At 38.9% G+C, this 17,333-nt stretch overlaps 1 protein-coding gene across 16 annotated transcripts in view; it reads right to left on the bottom strand.

Annotated features, from left to right (window-relative positions):
- MYT1L (myelin transcription factor 1 like) overlaps nt 1–17,333 on the bottom strand; it is a 367,019-nt gene that overhangs the window by 148,212 nt on the left and 201,474 nt on the right. For all 16 annotated transcript variants that reach the window (XM_060752740.2, XM_060752741.2, XM_067468161.1 and 13 more), the window contains 3 exons: nt 9,225–9,279; nt 9,003–9,036; nt 8,636–8,698 (listed from right to left, as the gene is read on the bottom strand). In XM_060752740.2, the coding sequence (XP_060608723.2) occupies nt 8,636–8,698; nt 9,003–9,036; nt 9,225–9,279 (152 nt within the window). The remainder of the gene's footprint in view (nt 1–8,635; nt 8,699–9,002; nt 9,037–9,224; nt 9,280–17,333) is intronic.

Below are 17,333 nucleotides of genomic sequence, written 5' to 3'. Positions count from 1 at the left end.
AAAGTTTTTGGTTTCAATAACCATTGAAGAAATTTATTTTCTGTTCACCATCCCTTCTTTCAGGCTTGTAATAGGGAGCACACAAGACATAGGAGATTGTTGTTCTTGTGTGCCTTCAAGTCTTTTCTGAGTTATAGAGAACCTGTCCCAGGGCTTCCCTGGCAAGATTTGTTGGGGGGGGGGGCTTTGTCTTCCTCTGAGCATGAGAAGGGAGACTTGCCCCAGGTTACCCAGTGGGCTTCCATAACTGGGGGGGGGGGGGGGGATTTGAACCCTTGTCACCAAAATTCACAACACAACACCATAGAGAAATAATATAGCAACAGAGCCTGTTAAACACTCTTTAATGGCACACTGGAACATGGGAGGAGACGTGAAGAGATTTGAGCTGGGGAATATGAAAGTAGTAATATGTGTCTTGTGTGTTTGCTTACACAGATCTAAGACTGAAAGAATTTTGTGAGTATATGAGTAGTACATAGATTCCCCTGCTATAAAGTGAACAACGAACATTTCACTTTATAGAATTTGTACAAATGTGTTCACATGCCGGATGACCAGAAGACCACCTACTCATTCAAACAATGCCTATTTGGAATTCCTAAACTGTTTTAAGCAAAGGCCAACTTCAGCAGATTAAAGCATATTTTATGCAGGATTGGCTAGTCTGATATGATCATAGAGAAAGTGGATATTGTAATCCTCATTTCATTTTGTACTAATAGATGAGGAATGTGCTGGAGATCTTAAACTGTATAAATGTAAAATGTTAATATTAATTCACTTTGTTTGGAATTATTGTTTTCTGTCCCCGGAAACAAAGGAAATAAATTCTGTTTGGTTACTGTTTGGTTTCAAAATAACTATATTGTGCACATAAATTATACACTTCTTTTCCACTCTTATTAATATGGAGTATTTTCATGGATCTAATAGATAATTAGAATATAAAGAATAAGTTAACAGTCAGATAAATTATTTTGATATTTTTCCAAATTGACTAGTGAAATGTCCTCAAAATTTCATTTAATTAACAACTTCAGGACTCAGTCTGTTCGTTCATGAATTGACATATCAAGATCATGTCAAGAAAGTAACAAAATCACTCACATATTTGAAAATGAACTTAATTTCATTCCAAAACCCTGAAAGTTATATTTTTGTATTCTTTAATTCCTTTATCTCCTCTAGATCCAAAACATATATTATTTAATTAATGAATATATTTCAAAGTTATATTTTCTGGTGTATAAGACGGCTGGGCATATAAGATTACCCACAACTTTTCCAGTTAAAATATAAAGTTTGGGATATACTCGCCATATTAGATTACCCCTCTTCCAACGCACATGTAAGGGTCTGCAATACAGACGAAGATGAAGGGCTGCAACACCCAGCATCTGAGTCAGTGGAAAGTAGGGAACAACAACAGCTGCTGCCTGACACTGAGGAAGCTACCCCTGCAGTGCAGGACCAAGTGCCTCAGGCAAGGGGGAGTCCTGAGTTAACTCAGGACCAGGAGAGCAATGAGGAAGAGTTCAGTATCCCAAAAAGACTGCAACTGAGGACTCACGCTATTCAGCTACAGAGAAGGGCCAACAGGTGAGAGCACTTGTGCTTTGGAGCATAAATAGTGGTAGTTTGGATTTAGCCTTTGCTGGGAGCAATGTTGGGAATCTCATACAGTTTGAAGCACTGTTGGATGACTTTGTGTGTTAGACTTTGGATTATGCATAGTTTGGATGTGTTGGTGAGAACCTTTGGACCGGACTATTGACTATGCCGTCTGGATTATCCCTGCCTAGTTTGTTGTTTGAATCTACTTTGGCTTTGACCCTGGACTGACCCTGGATGAACATAGTGAGTGGCTATTTATTGAGAGATGTTGTGCAGGGTTGTGACAGCACACCAAATAAAAAAAATTCTGTATAAATAAAAAGCATTAGATTTTATTTCAATATGGTAATTTTCATATTACTGTACCTCTTTCTCTGCCTCTCGGATCTCACACATGTGCCCCTGTGCTGCTTCACTGCAGTTCTCAGGAGCGAGATCTGAGAGGCAGAGAAGGAGGTATGGTAATAAGATACAAGGATGGGCCAGATGAGTGAAGGAAGTGTGTTTTCTGGGCATGGTGCCATTCTATCTCTTCTTTCCATACCGTGGGCCTCCCAGATGCCTCCAGTTTGCTCTGCCCTTCACTTACACCGTCTCGGTGAGGTGCCCCCCCCCCCTCACCTTGTCATCAGGACCACATTAAGTCACTTCTTTCCACAAATCCTAGTGAGTTGATTTTCTTCTACCCTACTTGTACAGCACTGCCCTTGCTCCTTTAAATGGTCACTGCATATGCTGGGGATGTGGCCATTTTTGAGCTCTCCCCACCATATGCGGTGACCACAGATTCTCCAGTTTGGCTCGAAAGTTTCAGCACCCGCCCTATAAGACAACACCTGGCATATAAGACAACCCCCGACTTTTGAGAAGATTTACCTGGGTTAAAAAGTAGTCTTATTCACCAGAAAATACCGTAAATCATATGAGCTCAAATCTTCATTTAAAACAACAATACTAAAATTACAAATAAACCTATCACCATTGATTTAATCATGGGGTTTGCAGGGATGAAATTTGATGTTGCATGTCAATCACTGATGAAGAATAAGTTTTGCAGTATGCACAATGCATAAAAATCCAGGTGATTTAGGCACAATTATATTTGGTGTGCAAAGATGTTGCCTCAAATCAGGCAAAACTTTGTAATACCACAACAGATTTAGAAAAATACATATATTTGTGATTTTTCAAAAGAAAAATCTTTCACCCTCTCTTGTTATATTCAAAAAATATTTATCACATTTTTGTGAGTGTTTGGTAGAGCTGATGGAACACCTTCTTAAAATATTATTGGTTGTGGGGATATTTTGGCTCATAAAGAATCCATATTGCTTGAGCTTCAAAAGCCTGGATCCTATCTTGTTCTTTCACTCATGCAAAGGGCAGGAAGCTGTATTCTCCTATCTCTCACACACATCTGCATCTTCCAGAACAATATTTGAATACCTTCGCAAAATCACCAAATCCCATTTTGTGGAGCATTCTAGACTGCATATATAAGAAGACAGGAAAGCTCAATTATGGGAATATGAGCATTGCTCCATTTGTAGAAAGATAGCATCTACACTATAACCTGACAACTACAATAAAACTACTCACACATTTCATGACATTATTTAAAAATCATCCTGTTGTATGTTTAGCACTGTTTAAGTAAATGTTTTCCTATTTATTTGCATTGCTTTATTTTCTGCTCCTTGGTGATACCACCAAATAGCCAATCTCATTAGCAAAATAACTTTTTGCTGCTACTCTATGTACATTATGACCCCAACTTGGTATATAGTCTGTGTGATTATATAACAAAGGGTCATTTTCTGAATGTTTCATTTCCATCAGTGACCTATGGCCCCCTTTACACAGGCACTAAAATCAAGCTTGAAGGCAGCTTGAGGTTGGGGTGCCTAGAAAACATTTCCCCACCCTATGCAAGCTCCAATGCAAATCCAGACAGAAATGGTGTGATAAAAAATTCACCGTAAATCATGAATCAAGCCATAAATCCCACTGAATCCCTCCTGTGTATAAACAATGCACAGGAAGAAACCGAATGCCAAATGTGGAGGGTTCATATAAATATGAGTAAGAAAGCAGTTGGAGTAAAAAGCAGCTACAGAGCCCAGCTGGAAGGTAAACAAATGCCTCCTTCTGACAATCAAAGTACAGTGTTCCCATGGGAACGCTGGATTTCACTGTCTTGTTTCGCTGTGCTGTGATTCAAGTCTTGGGAAGCTGTGTAAGCTGGTCTTTGTGAGGAGTCAATAAAAATCTTAGGTTTCAATTGATCAGTCCATCTGAGTGGGCTCTCTTGCATCTTTCAGACAGTTCATGAGCTGCCTATGTAGGCACTCCAAAGCAAACCAGCTTTCTTAAACCTGAATTAATTGGCTGTGTGGAAGCAGCCTAGTCAAAATGTTTGTATGTCCAGATTTAATCACAGTGTAATAATGTCGTCTCAGGTTGCCTTTAATTATCTATTCGGCCAAAAAGAAAAAAAATAACCAAAGAGAAATAGCATTAAAAAATCTGGGAAGGATAATTTTTTTAAAAAAAATGGGATAAAATCTCAAACTATTAACTGGCATTTGAGTGTTAAACTAGGAGACTGAGAGACCAAAGTTCAAAATCTCTGCTCAGCCATAGAAACCCACAGAGTAATCTTGGTCAAGTCAAATTTGGCTAAGAAACTCCTATAATAGGTTTATCTTAGGGTCATCATAAGTCAGGAATAATTGAAGACATGCAATAACAATCTCAAACTAAAAATTTTCATCCAAGTATCTCAGCATTGGAGATCTGCAGTGCAACCACCACACCTATGTCTAAGTTTAAATAAAACATGAATCATCAACAGCTCTATTCTTTTCTATCAATACACTCTAATTCCAATCATTTTATCTTTAAAATGCCATTATTATTTGTAACCACAATTCAGAATTTATTTATTTACTATATTTATACCTCGCTCTTCTCACCCCAAAGGGGACTCAGAACGACTTACAGATTATGGCAAAATTCAATGCCTCATTATACATACAAATAATAAATACAACATTTAAAATTATAAAACAGTTAAAACATTTAAATGCAATAAACAGATTGAAACGATCATTACTATAGAATTCATTACTATATATAATTTTAGAGACAACTTTGAAGTGGCCTTAAGCTATTTTCAGTCCCTCACTTTTTGAAGCATCACAATTATTTTACGACACAAATCCAAGCCACACAGAGAGTGAGAGTAGATTACTACCTGCATAGGAGCTTTAGCATAAGAATAATTGAAAATGGGGGGAAGGGAGGAAGACGGATTGCTCTGGTCCATTGGAACTGGCAATTAGCAGCATGGTATCTCAGGCAAGGCAGGATTTTGATTGCTGCCCAAGCCTTTGAGATCAGCTGAAACCATCCATGTGGAGTTCTGAGGTCTGCATATGGGAGAAGGCTCGAATGCCTCATATTGGAAATGTAAAGTGATCCAGCATGAAGAGATAATATGGGAGAGTGTCTTTACTTCTAAACGGATAGGTCCAAAACAGGGTAGCCAACTGACTACTTCTCTTTCAGAATTAATTGTCCATTAGGTAATTTGACAAGGTAATAGCTTAGAATTTTTCACCATTTCTTACTTTATGTGTCAGGGTACTAATGGCATGCAGATCTGAGTTAACATTAATAAATGGGACTATTTTAATCCAGCAGTGGTGCCTCCTCTTTTTCCTTCTCTGGCTGTAAACACCTAGTAGCTACAGGAAAAATACTTTAACTAAATCAATTAGATTGCTGTACCAAGGAAGTGCAAATTGAATACATCTGGGTAGTGTGTGACTAAAAAGAGCATATAAGGGCCTTTCCAGACAGGTCTTAATCCCAGGAGGAACTGGGTTATTTAAAGGCTACACACCCACCCCAAACCCCGGGATTTCCCTGATGGGATGGCTCCATGCCCTCCATGGAGCCAGCCCCCTATTTTCCAAAAAAAACACAAAACTTACCCAAGAAGCCTGCCAGCAGTGCAGGACCCTCTGGAGAGCTCTCCTGGCATGCAAAAATCATGCATCAGGAGGTGGGGGGAAGAGGAGGAACTGCTTCCCTCCACCTCTCTATACATCATTTTCAAGCACCAGGAGACTCTCTGGAGGGGTCTGTGCTCCCAGCAGCTCCCTCAGGTGAGTTGGGGGGGGATCTGGGGCTGGGAGGGGAGGGGCGATTTGGGGAAGACCCGGGATCACTTTGGGGAGTCTTCTGGAAAGATCCGGACCTTAGCTTTGAGTCCAAACCCATAGCTTTCAAGGTGTTTTATTAATCCAGAGCAATCTGGGAAACCTTAATTCTCTCCACATTAATTCAGTTTTACCTGAGGTGTCATTTGAATGCCTCAGATAAAAACGAGACAGGTTCCACATTTTGGGTCTATCTGGAAGGGCCCTGGATCACCTCAAAGGAAATCTAAAACACAGAATCCTAAAAATATTTAATCTGATGGTCAAATGTGTACTTTGTATTTTTAATGAGAATACAAAATACTAAATTATTCAATATATATATATATATATATATATATATATATATATAATTATTTGGGGTCACTTCTTGACTCATATTTAGAGAAGACCCACTGCAAGGCTTAAAATATTTGTAAGTAGCCATTGTTGATCCCAGTGACTCTGTTCTAAGTATGACAAAGTCTGCATCCAATCCTTATAGAAGTTCCATCTACCAGCCTGAACAAATGGCTAAACTTTCGGTCAGAACATGATATGCCTTCAAATCTCCTTTTAACATATGGCAATCCCATTAATTTCAAAGTATTTTGGTTTATTAAAGTAAAAGATACAGGAAAACACAGAGTGCATCTACAATGGAGAATTAATGCAAGTTCACCACATCAGTTGCCCTGACTCAATGCTATGAAATCCTGTAATTTGCAGTTTGGTGAGGTACTATAGCTTTTGCCAGAGAAGGCCAAAGACCTAAAACTATAGTTTTCATTATCCCATAAAGTGGTGTCAAACTGCATTAATTATGCAGTGTAGATGCATCCATGGTATGAGTGTGGGAAGGAGTTAAAATTTCTTGGACCCTAATTATGTCTTTGCTCCTCCTGAGTTTAATGGGATTTAAGCACACATAACTTTGAGCTTGTCATACATTTACCAAACTTAGAGTACACTAAATACTTTAAAATTCTTGGCATTGTTTCAGAGAGCTCAGGATTGTGGGACATAATGATGCCTCCTAACTCATTCATAGCTAAGGATGCAAAGATGCCATCACTCCATTCTTTTATGTTCCTCTTGTTCACCCTAATCTGTGATCCAGTATTTTAAATTCCAATTTAAGCAGAAAAATGTAAACACATTCTACAATTAAAGCCTACAATATATTACAACTTTCTGCTCCTTCTTTTCAGTCTCCCCTTATTATAGAGTAACCAAATACATTTACACTCACAAGAACAATACCAAAAGGCAATCTTGATTTAATAGTGCAGATGCTTGAATTAAGTTGCTTTTAGAAGAGGTTTACTGAGAAGTAGATATAATCTTGTACATTGAAACTGCACTATATTGATACAGCTATAAACATAGTAAGTTTGGGGCTTTTGTTTTGTCAATACTTTATCATTTCACAGGAGCATGTTGTTGATATAAAAAAAGGAAAATGGTATCTATGAACGGAAATATAGAGCAAACTATGCATTTACAGCAGTGTTACCAAAATATGGAAACAGGAAAGGGAACAATGGGGAATTCTTAATGCAGCATTTCAGAGTCAGAATTTCCTATTTGGCATCCTCGTTTTGGAAATGTATGGGCTTTCATGAACAATATGACAATATGCAACAAGATGACCACAGCAACATGTAATGCTCCAACTCTTAAGATTTAATCGCTCCTGCAGCAAGATTTGGGACCACAGCCCTGGCATGCAGCAAATCTTACAAGAACAAATGTCATGTGCAGCAGACAATTCCCCACATATCTAAAGAAGAGTGAAGAAACTACTGAAACAAAACATTTTCAGTACAGTGCAGTCTAACACTATTCAATATTCATTGAAATCAAGAACTTATGCACACTGAACCTCATACTAGCTAGTCCCTAATTGTCCTCTATACAAACTGGTGTTTTGGGAATAGCTGACACTGACAGCAGCTTCCCATCACCTCACTTTGGCACTTTTATGCTACACAGAAAACACAAAACAGTAAAGTGAGCACCTTGGATGTATAATACTTTTTAAAGTATGTCAACACACCTTCACCTCAGTTACAGAAATCTGTAAATGACTTCAATGAAATATGTCCAAGCATTCTAATAATTAATTGAGGAATGAACAACAAAGAGGTTCTAAAAATTACTGAATATTTTATCAGCCATGAGATTCAGCAAAGGATACAGAACTTTTATGATAATAATAAAATCACCTAAATCCAAAGCCATATCATCACTGACCTGTCCTAAAGTTCCCCCATGGAATATAACCTCAACATTGCCCTGTACTCAAAAGCCTATGGTTTTGTTCCATTTCGGCACTTTATCTGATGATGTACACTATACTGGCACAAAGTATGCCAATTAACCTAACATTTTAATTTACCAAAAACAAACTGCAAAACTGGGTATCCAATCCGAAAATGGAGAGCAGAGATATGTGCATTTCATGAAACTGATATGTGTGTGTGTGTATTAGTTCTGTACATGGTTAATATACCTAATCATGCTAAGTCTGATCAGAGTTAGAAAGGGGCATGGTTACCACACTTCTGTTTCTTTTGTTTGACTCCAGTAATGCTGCAGTTTTGTTAGAAAAGTTGAGGATTAGGATGCTATAACAAAGTGAAAATGCAAAAAATATACAAAAGTACAAAATAAATTCTTGTGTACACTATTAATTCCCCAACAATTATGTTTTGGTCGTGAACAGAGCCGTGTTAGCTGCTAAGTTGTTTACTGGATATTTCCAGCCCGTTCTCAGTACACACAAACACACATGCAAACACACACATTACCTTCTGTGTCTTGCATATTTGCCACTAACATGACCACTGCCATCACAGCCAGGGGTAGGACAGCTGTAAAAAAGAAGGAATTAATTATACAGGTGTCGGTGTGCTGCTCAGAGATTATATTAAAAGCAGGCGGTAGGCATTACAGAGATGGAGGGCAACAAAGACAGAAAGGAGAAATCAAATAACTGAAAGGAAAAGTGGGGGGAAGGGGGATGCTTTTTATTAGCAAATCCCAGGGGAATTAATTTCATCAGTGCAGCAGGGCATGAGCAAGCCACCAATGAACTTGAAAGTGCATTATACCCATTAAAAGGCATGAATTTTCTAAATTGCTAATGGGGATACATTTTACACTCAGAGCACTAACCTGAACAGCTCTTGTATGGCTGGTTCCACGGGAACTGCAGAGAGATGGAAAATATATAAAAATTTATCATCTATTACAAGTGCCCCCCTCTTCTGCTGAAAATTGCCAAAAAAAGGCTGTGTAAAAAAGCAAGGGTCAGAATGAATCATGCAAAGAGATTCTGGAGGATGAAGGTCACCCTGAGCAGGGGCCTTGAGTGATTTACTGAAGCAAGAGACGTACCTCGAACACCTTTGGACCGTGTGCGATGGCGCTTCTCGTCTGCATCCACCTCCATCTGGGAATAGATTAGCAGGCAGTCAATGCTCTTATCCTGCATGCACAGACTATCAATGCACAGACTGATACAGTCTCTCTCACACAATTTATTGACAATATTTTAATTCCATTTTATCCTGCAAGGGGAGGCTCTGCATTAAGAGGGATTTTCCCCTTTCTCCCCCTCAACCCTGTTTTAAAGGCTCCCTACAATTGTTTAGAAACATAAAAAGCACATGGCAAATTTTATTCTAATCACCTGGTTTGTGTGCTCTTCCTCTATCTCCCCCCCCCACATTTCTTTCACTCACAACCAATTTTCTCTTTTAAAAAAATGCATTAGGTTTCCTTCCCCACCCCCCACTTTCTTTATGAACAGTTTTCTTTAAAGGAAAGCCAAGAGAGGCAGAATCTAACAGATTTCTTTGCAATTTGAAACTGGGGTCAGGTACTCTAGCATATTGGGAGGCTTTCAAGAAAGAGATTTTTAGTCAAAAGAAGCAAAAAGAAGCAAATAGTTGAAGCACAAAGAGATCTTAAGATTTGATATATCTCCCTGCTCTTCTTTTAATGAAGAAAGTGCTCCCTGCCCTCACCCTGTTTGTCCTATCACATCATTCTGAAGAACTGAAATACATGTAAACTTAGTCAGTCTATTCATTATAAGTTGATATTTGCAATGATGTCTTCAAGTTTGCACACTCCAGGTCCTGCTAAATAAATCATGGTCAGTGATCAGAGATCAATATGTGCACTATTATATGTTGACTGGTAACATGTGAGTGGAAGACTCAGTAAATTCAAAAGATAGGTGACACCCACCAGGACAGATTAAAGAGGAGATTCATATATATTCAGATTTAGAACTATCAGATGAAATGGATATGTACACCATTATGGAAAGTCTGTTCATGCATTGCAGTACCATATTGAGAACAGATTACTACACTTGGGTAGGGTGCCCTTGGTGGTGCAATGGGTTAAACTCTTGTGCTGGCAGGACTGGGGACTGACAGGTTGGAGATTCAAATCTGGGAAGAGTGTGGATAAGCTCCCTCTGTCAGCTCCAGCTCCCCATGAGGGCCATGAAAGAAGCCTCCCACAAGGATGGTAAAACATCAAAACATCTGGGCGTCCCCTGGGCAGCATTCTTGCAGATGGCCAATTCTCTTACACCAGAAGCAATTTGCAGTTTCTCAAGTCACTCCTGACACACACAAAAACCTACACTTATGTGACCAATTTGGAGAACTAAAGCCACATCATGGGTAGCTTTAGATTCAAATAATTTCCATCATACTGTGTCAGAATCCCATCTGGAGGTCTCATCACAGTGTGGATGTGATGCTTCTTTTCACAGAACCCAACATGAGAAATGAAAATATTGGTGTCAAACAGCATATGAAAACAACATTGTCCCCTCAACCTGAAAACAAAGGTGTCACTATCTCAGCAACCCATGTGAAAATGTTCTGATTTTGGAATACTTTAGATTTTGTAATTCCAGATAAAACATACAATCCATACTGCTATTAATCTTGTTTAACTACAACAATTGTAATTTAAAGTATTTCCATAATTGATATCCCACCTCAATACTGCATATACTTAATGGGTTCCAGATTGAGGAGATTAGAGTTTGCTCTTCATGACACTTGTATTGTTTTTATTCCCCTTAGTATAATTTTGTTACAGTTGTTATAATACATTCATATTTTTATGTACACCATCTAGTAATTCCATGTTGAGAAGGCCATGCATAAAATGATTTATATGAAGTATACAATATGAGGATAATGTGGAATATAAAATGGCTTGGGTAATATTGCTTTTGAAGGAACACATCATCTTAAAAGAGCAAGGACTCTCCTTCAGGTCAACCATAACTGGACAAGAACCTCTGTGACAACAGAAGTCTCTGTGATAATTCCAGCTGTTGCTAAAGCAAGGGAAGATTTATGTGTGAAGACAACTGGTGGCAAGGTGGTGTGGTGGCAAGGCAGATTGTGAATTCTGCCAAAACACTTCTCCTGGCTGGTCCATGAGGTCACAAAGAGTCGGACGCAACTGAACGAATGAACAACAACACTTCTCCTTACCTATAGGACAGCAAGGTGTTTTTTAAATGAAAATTTTTTGGCATTTGCAAGGAAAACTTTTGTGCAATTGTGCAGTCTCACAAAACTACATTATGTTGTTGCCTTGTTGTACAACTTTAACTGGCAGGACATTGATAAATAGCAGAATCGGTAGAGGTACAATTAAGGTTACATTTAATACAAGTTCTTCTCTCTTATGTATCGATTATAACCTCTATGAGGGAGAGAGAAAATCATCTTTGGGCCCTTCCACACAGTCATATAACCCAGAATATCAAGACAGAAAATCCCACAATATATGTTTTGACCTGGGTTATCTGCGTCCACACTGCCACATATTCCAGTTAAAAGCAGATAATGTGGGATTTTATTCAGCTGTGTGGAAGGAGCCTTTGCCTTTCCACTCCCTATAGATATCGTAGGTAGTGTTTAGAAGACTAAAAATATGTTTATATCTATAGTGATTTTCCTAAATGTTGTTCTTATTTGTGTAAGAAAATTATTTTCTTTTTCCTGATTTGAATGTGTTATAAAATAATAATAATAACTAGAAGCATTGGATAGATTCTTGCTGTTTTTTCCATCACTCAATGACTTCTTCTCTATTTTTTGTATGTATGTGCATATAGGGAAAGATACTGGCTTTGAACACAGACATTTTGCACAAAATGTAGAAAATGCTATGGAAAAAGTATTCACTGTCTCTCATGCAGGAGGTAAGAAATCTCACAAGAGTACTGAATTCCCTGTGGGACATGGAGATGTCTCAAGATCTCAATGAAAATGTGATCACTAATAAGATTTTTCCCATGCCTAATGATGGCACACTGTGACTCAAGAAAGGACAAGAATAACCCTTGGCAAGCAAATAATTCAAGATGGAGAGTAGACCGACAAGAGAATACAGCAAATCAGAGTCTGAAACGTAGAGGTTAACTGGCTAGGCTAAGACTCCACTAACAAGAACACACCTAGAGTTTTGGGAAGGTGGAAAAATGAGGGAAGTGGGGCTGAGGGCCCTTCCACACAGCCAAATAACCTAGAATATCAAGACAGGAAATCCCACAATATCTGCTTTGAACTGGGTCATCTGAGTCCACTCTGTCATATATTCGAGTTCAAAGCAGAAATTGTGGGATTTCCTGACTTGTTATTCTGGCTTGCGGCTGTGTTGAAGGGCCCTTAGAACAGTGGTTCTCAACCCGTGGGTCCCCAGGTGTTTTGGCCTGCAACTCCCAGAAATTTCAGCCAGTTTACCAGCTGTTAGGATTTCTGGAAGGCCAAAACATCTGGGGACCCACAGGTTGAGAACCTAAGTTTTTACTCGTGGTTTCCCTGAATAAGGTGAATGCTTCATACAAATTGGGGGTATCATGAATGGTCAGAAACACATTACATATTTAATATCTTTCCAGTATACTTGGACTGCTAGGAAGAGGAAGTCAAAGTGACTTGAACAACTGAGGATATTATGTACATTGACTTCAAAAAAGGAACCACAATTTTATGCTCTGTTTGTTGTTACTGCATGCCTTCAAGTTGTTTCCGATTTATGGCAACCCTATCGTGGGTTTTTCTTTTCAAAATCTGTTCCGGAGCGGGTTGTTTTTGTCTTCCTCTGAGGCTACTTAGAGGGTGACTTGTACAAGTTCACCCAGTGAATTTCCATGGCTGAGTAAGGATTCAAACTCATGTCTTATTCAATGCTCAAGCAACTATATCATTCTGGTTCCTCTATTTTTTCAGCACGTCTGAGCCTTGTATTGTACTAAAATGTATTCTTGTAATTTTAGTGTTTACAGGGTTTTGAATTACACCTTCACAGCAAAACTAAAAAGTAGTCCAAAATTCAAGCCACTACATGTACAAAAAAAATAACAACCCTGCACTATTCCAAATAGCGCATCCTTCACTTTGTGGACAAAACTCACATTAAATTTTGTCTTTTGAGTGCCAAAAAGATTGTGGAAAGAAATGTAACAAATTTACTAATACTCTTGAGACTTTCAAAAATGTTGCTATAAAAAAGAAAATTTTAAAAATATTTCAGGGTTTTATTTTAGTTTTGTACCTGCATTTCAACTTTCTACTGGTCAAAGCAGAATATTCTGTGTATTGATTTTTCTATTTTAATAATGACCATTTTTGTTATTAGGCTGGGGGATATTAGACTGACGAGGGGTGATTATAAATACATAGCACTCAAACAAAAATACATTTCCAAAGTCAATACTATGAGAGACTTCCCTGGATTTCAGATAGCCTGTTATTCGATTAGGAATTGGGAGCACAGTGAAGAAACTGAGAGCAAAGCAAAGAATCTAACCCAGCTTTTGAAAGAAGCATGCCTAACCTATGGTCCATTCATAATCTAATTAGGCTTTTCTGGCAACCTGGCTATTTTGATTTGGAAATGCATGGTTACAGAGCACCTCAGACAGCTCATCACAAGGCTATACTGACATGGGAAAGCAGATCACCTACTCTGCAGATCCTTTGTGAAGTGTAAGTTGCTGTTTTATGACAAAGCTACACATATCCATTTAAAAGCATATATTTTTCTACAGTGGGGCATGTGACAATACAAGAGTAGCTAGATTCTCCTCTTTTTTTCCCCTCCTATATTCCTCAGACACAAGATTGAACTCCTTCACTTATATGGACAATTTCTCTGTTTTATAAGTCTATCCTTTCAATACAGAAAGGTATTTAGGAGATGCTTTTTTATTCTTTTGTAATGTGGTAAATGACCTAAGCCCTAAAGGTACATGTGGCACTTGGCCTATTTGAAATTAGGTGTCTGGCAAGAGCCGTCTATCCATTTTCCTCCCACGCTGGGCAGGGAGCAGGAGTCTCTCTCTCTTCCTCCCAGCCCAGCAGGCTTCTTGGGGAAGGGACAGATGGCTCTTGCCAGGGAGAGAAACAGAGAGGGAAAGAGGGAGAAAAGTGAGAGGCAAGAAGACATACACACATGCCGAATGAAAAAGAGAGAGGGGGGGGGGGGGAAAGGCTGGCAGAAAGAAGAAACTCCTGTGACTGCCTTGCTTTTTAATTCCACACCTGACATGTGTCACCCAACAGATTACAAATGAGGAAATCTGGCCTCTTCACAGGAAAGAAGGGCCTTCATTTCAGTTTTATAGTAAGCCGCTTCCCCTCTGGATTCTCTATACTGCCCTGCATTTGCAGTACAATATTTAGGAGTGAATGCAAGCAAGCAGTATCAACCATACATGTGAAAAAGCTATCCACATGTTTTGTGGACCCAGAGCATTGCAGAAGTATAAAGAAACGTTTGATGAATTTTTTTTTTTTTAAAAAAGAAGAAGCTAGATTGCTGTAGTTTGTGCATCACCTTGGGCAGTTTGGGCAGGTCAACACAAAGGACCAGAGTGAAAACACACACACATCTATCCTTCCTCCAGCAGAAATCCTTTCCAATGCAGGGCAACATTCTTTTGTGAAAGGGACTGCTTTAAAGGAAAATATCCAATCTGGTCCAAGCTTTCAAGGGCTCCCAACTGAGGAGGCTGTGCCCACTATGGACAGCCTCCTTATCTAAGAAGACAATTCCAGTTGGCTGACTTTCAAACTGATCTACACCTCTACAAAGGATAATGGGCCTTGCTCCACTTATGTTGAGTAAAAAAAAATCCCTATTTCCTTGTTCTACTCAAAATATCATAGTATCATTGAGTTGGAAGAGACCTTGTGGGCCATCCAGTCCAACCCTCTGCCAAGAAGCAGGAAAATCGCATTCATTCTTAAGGTGAACTGTGTGTTGTTGCTCCATACAGCATATCCATGGTTCTTTAATACACACATGCAGGTTGTTTTTTTCACTAAAAATGGCTTGTTTCTGTACCATAGTCAGAACTGCGTTAGGGACATGTGTCCTTTACCTGTGTGTTTCCTTTTTGGGGCAATGTGAGGATTATTATGCCCCACCTCATTCAGCAGTGTGCTGAATGAGGTGGGGCATAATAATCCTCCTATATTTTAAAGTTCCTTGAGCTGTCCCACATGGCCATACTGTTTTTGCAGTAAAAAAGCAGAATTTTTAAAAGGGCTTGACTACATCTTCACAGCCAGAAGCAAAGTGATGACTTCAACACTAACATCCATCCACTGGGCTTATTCCTTTAATGATTGTAAAGTCTGGCTATGGATACACTGTCAGATGCTTCTCTGAATGTTTGATACAAAGTATGCTTAGAGAAAACAACGGTGCTGGGGAAAATGGAAGGAAAAAGAAAGAGGGGCAGACAAAGGACAAGATGGATGGATGGTATCCTTGAAGTGACTGGCTTGACTCTGAAGGATCGGGGGTGGTGACGGCCAACAGGGAGCTCTGGCATGGCCTGGTCCATGAGGTCACAAAGAGTCGAAAGCGACTGAATGAATAAACAACAATATGCAATGGTGGCTTCAGGGGCATCACAGTAAGTTGGTGAGGAAGAAATGCTTCAGAGTAGTATAGATCTGCGTGTGGATATTTACAATATGCTGAAGGGATGTTGGATTGAGATCTTTGTATCATCTTGTGGTCTCCATTCGGTAATTTCATTTCAGGAAACAAATTATAGACTCCAAAGTCTTGAATTCCTGATTTCCATTATAACAAGACCAAGTCCATTTTGGGGAACAGAAAAATTGCCTTGTTGCTATTTAGTGGTGAACTATTTAGTCCAGAAGTGGAATCCTTCCAAAATCATCAATGGGCCAGATTAAATTAATGCAACGGAGATACCTCTAACACCAATCCCTGAACAAGGAACCAACAAGAACCTCTCCTTGTGTTTCAACTGGTGACATGGCTTCAACCTTCTTTCTCCTCTCCTGTTTTGACACTGAGATTCAGTTATATCCGGCAAGTATCAGCTGAGTGGGCATTCAGCTTCTCTCCTTCTCTTCTTTCCCTATGCAAATTGCATTTAGCCAGCACTTACAGCAGTCACTGAGCCCCAATCTTGGGACAGGATTGGTCAGTGAGCTTCTGCAAACCCGTTATAAATATCCAGTGGACTTGATTATCCCCGTGGACCACAGATACCTTACTCCTGTTGCACTTATTATTCTTTGTCTATCATATAAAAAGGGGCCATTTAACTTTCCATATATTGTTGACATATTGTCTGCATCATTGTACTTTTGTATCCACTATGACATTTCTTCCTAGTTATGAAACTTGTCATACCATGTAGTAATTCTCCATAGCATGGGGAACAAAGCCCACAACTGGCTTTTTACAAGCCTCTGCTTCTTAACATTATGAACATTACCAATTGGTTTATATCAGGAATGACTACTGTGTGGATAGAAAAAAGAGACCCAAGTAGCACTGAAATTGTCATGTCACTTATGCATTTCAAGACAGAAGTGTGCTTTTTAGCCAGAATTTTATTTTTATACTAATTTCTATCTGGATTTTAATATTTAGCTTTAATATTCCATTGTAGTGATAAAGGCTACTTTGGCCTTTTATGAGAAATAGTTGGTACAACTAAACAGTAGACTCTAGGTTTGTATTGTTTTTGAATTTTGTGATTTAAAAAATGGGGAAAATCTAAACTAAGCAGGTTGGTAAAACAAAAAGCAAAATAAAATGAGAAAATTTGTTTAATGCTGACAGATCTCTGTAATCATCTAGGTCCTTGGCTCTTAAATCCAAAAGTGGAAATACTGAATGTATTAATATTAATTTCAGTATATTTTTAAAATCCTATTGATTGATCTAACGGATACCGATATTATAGCTTGAACAGCCCTGATGCCAACATCCTTAGGTCTTGGACATTACTTTCAATAGCCACAAGGCTCATTACTAGAATTTTACCCATCTGAAATCAAGGACACAGAGAGAATGCTGATGGTGCCCTCAATACACAGCTGCTGCCAGGATATATTCAGCCTGCAAAGAGCCGCATCCCAAGCTGTGCACTGGGAGGGGGCAATCATGTGACTTCTTCCTTTG

Source organism: Anolis sagrei, chromosome 1 (genome assembly GCF_037176765.1).
Source record: "Anolis sagrei isolate rAnoSag1 chromosome 1, rAnoSag1.mat, whole genome shotgun sequence".
In the NCBI taxonomy this organism is placed as follows: Eukaryota; Metazoa; Chordata; class Lepidosauria; order Squamata; family Dactyloidae; genus Anolis; species Anolis sagrei.
The sequence above is the reverse complement of the archived record's forward strand: the minus strand, read 5'-3'. Positions and strand labels throughout refer to the sequence as shown.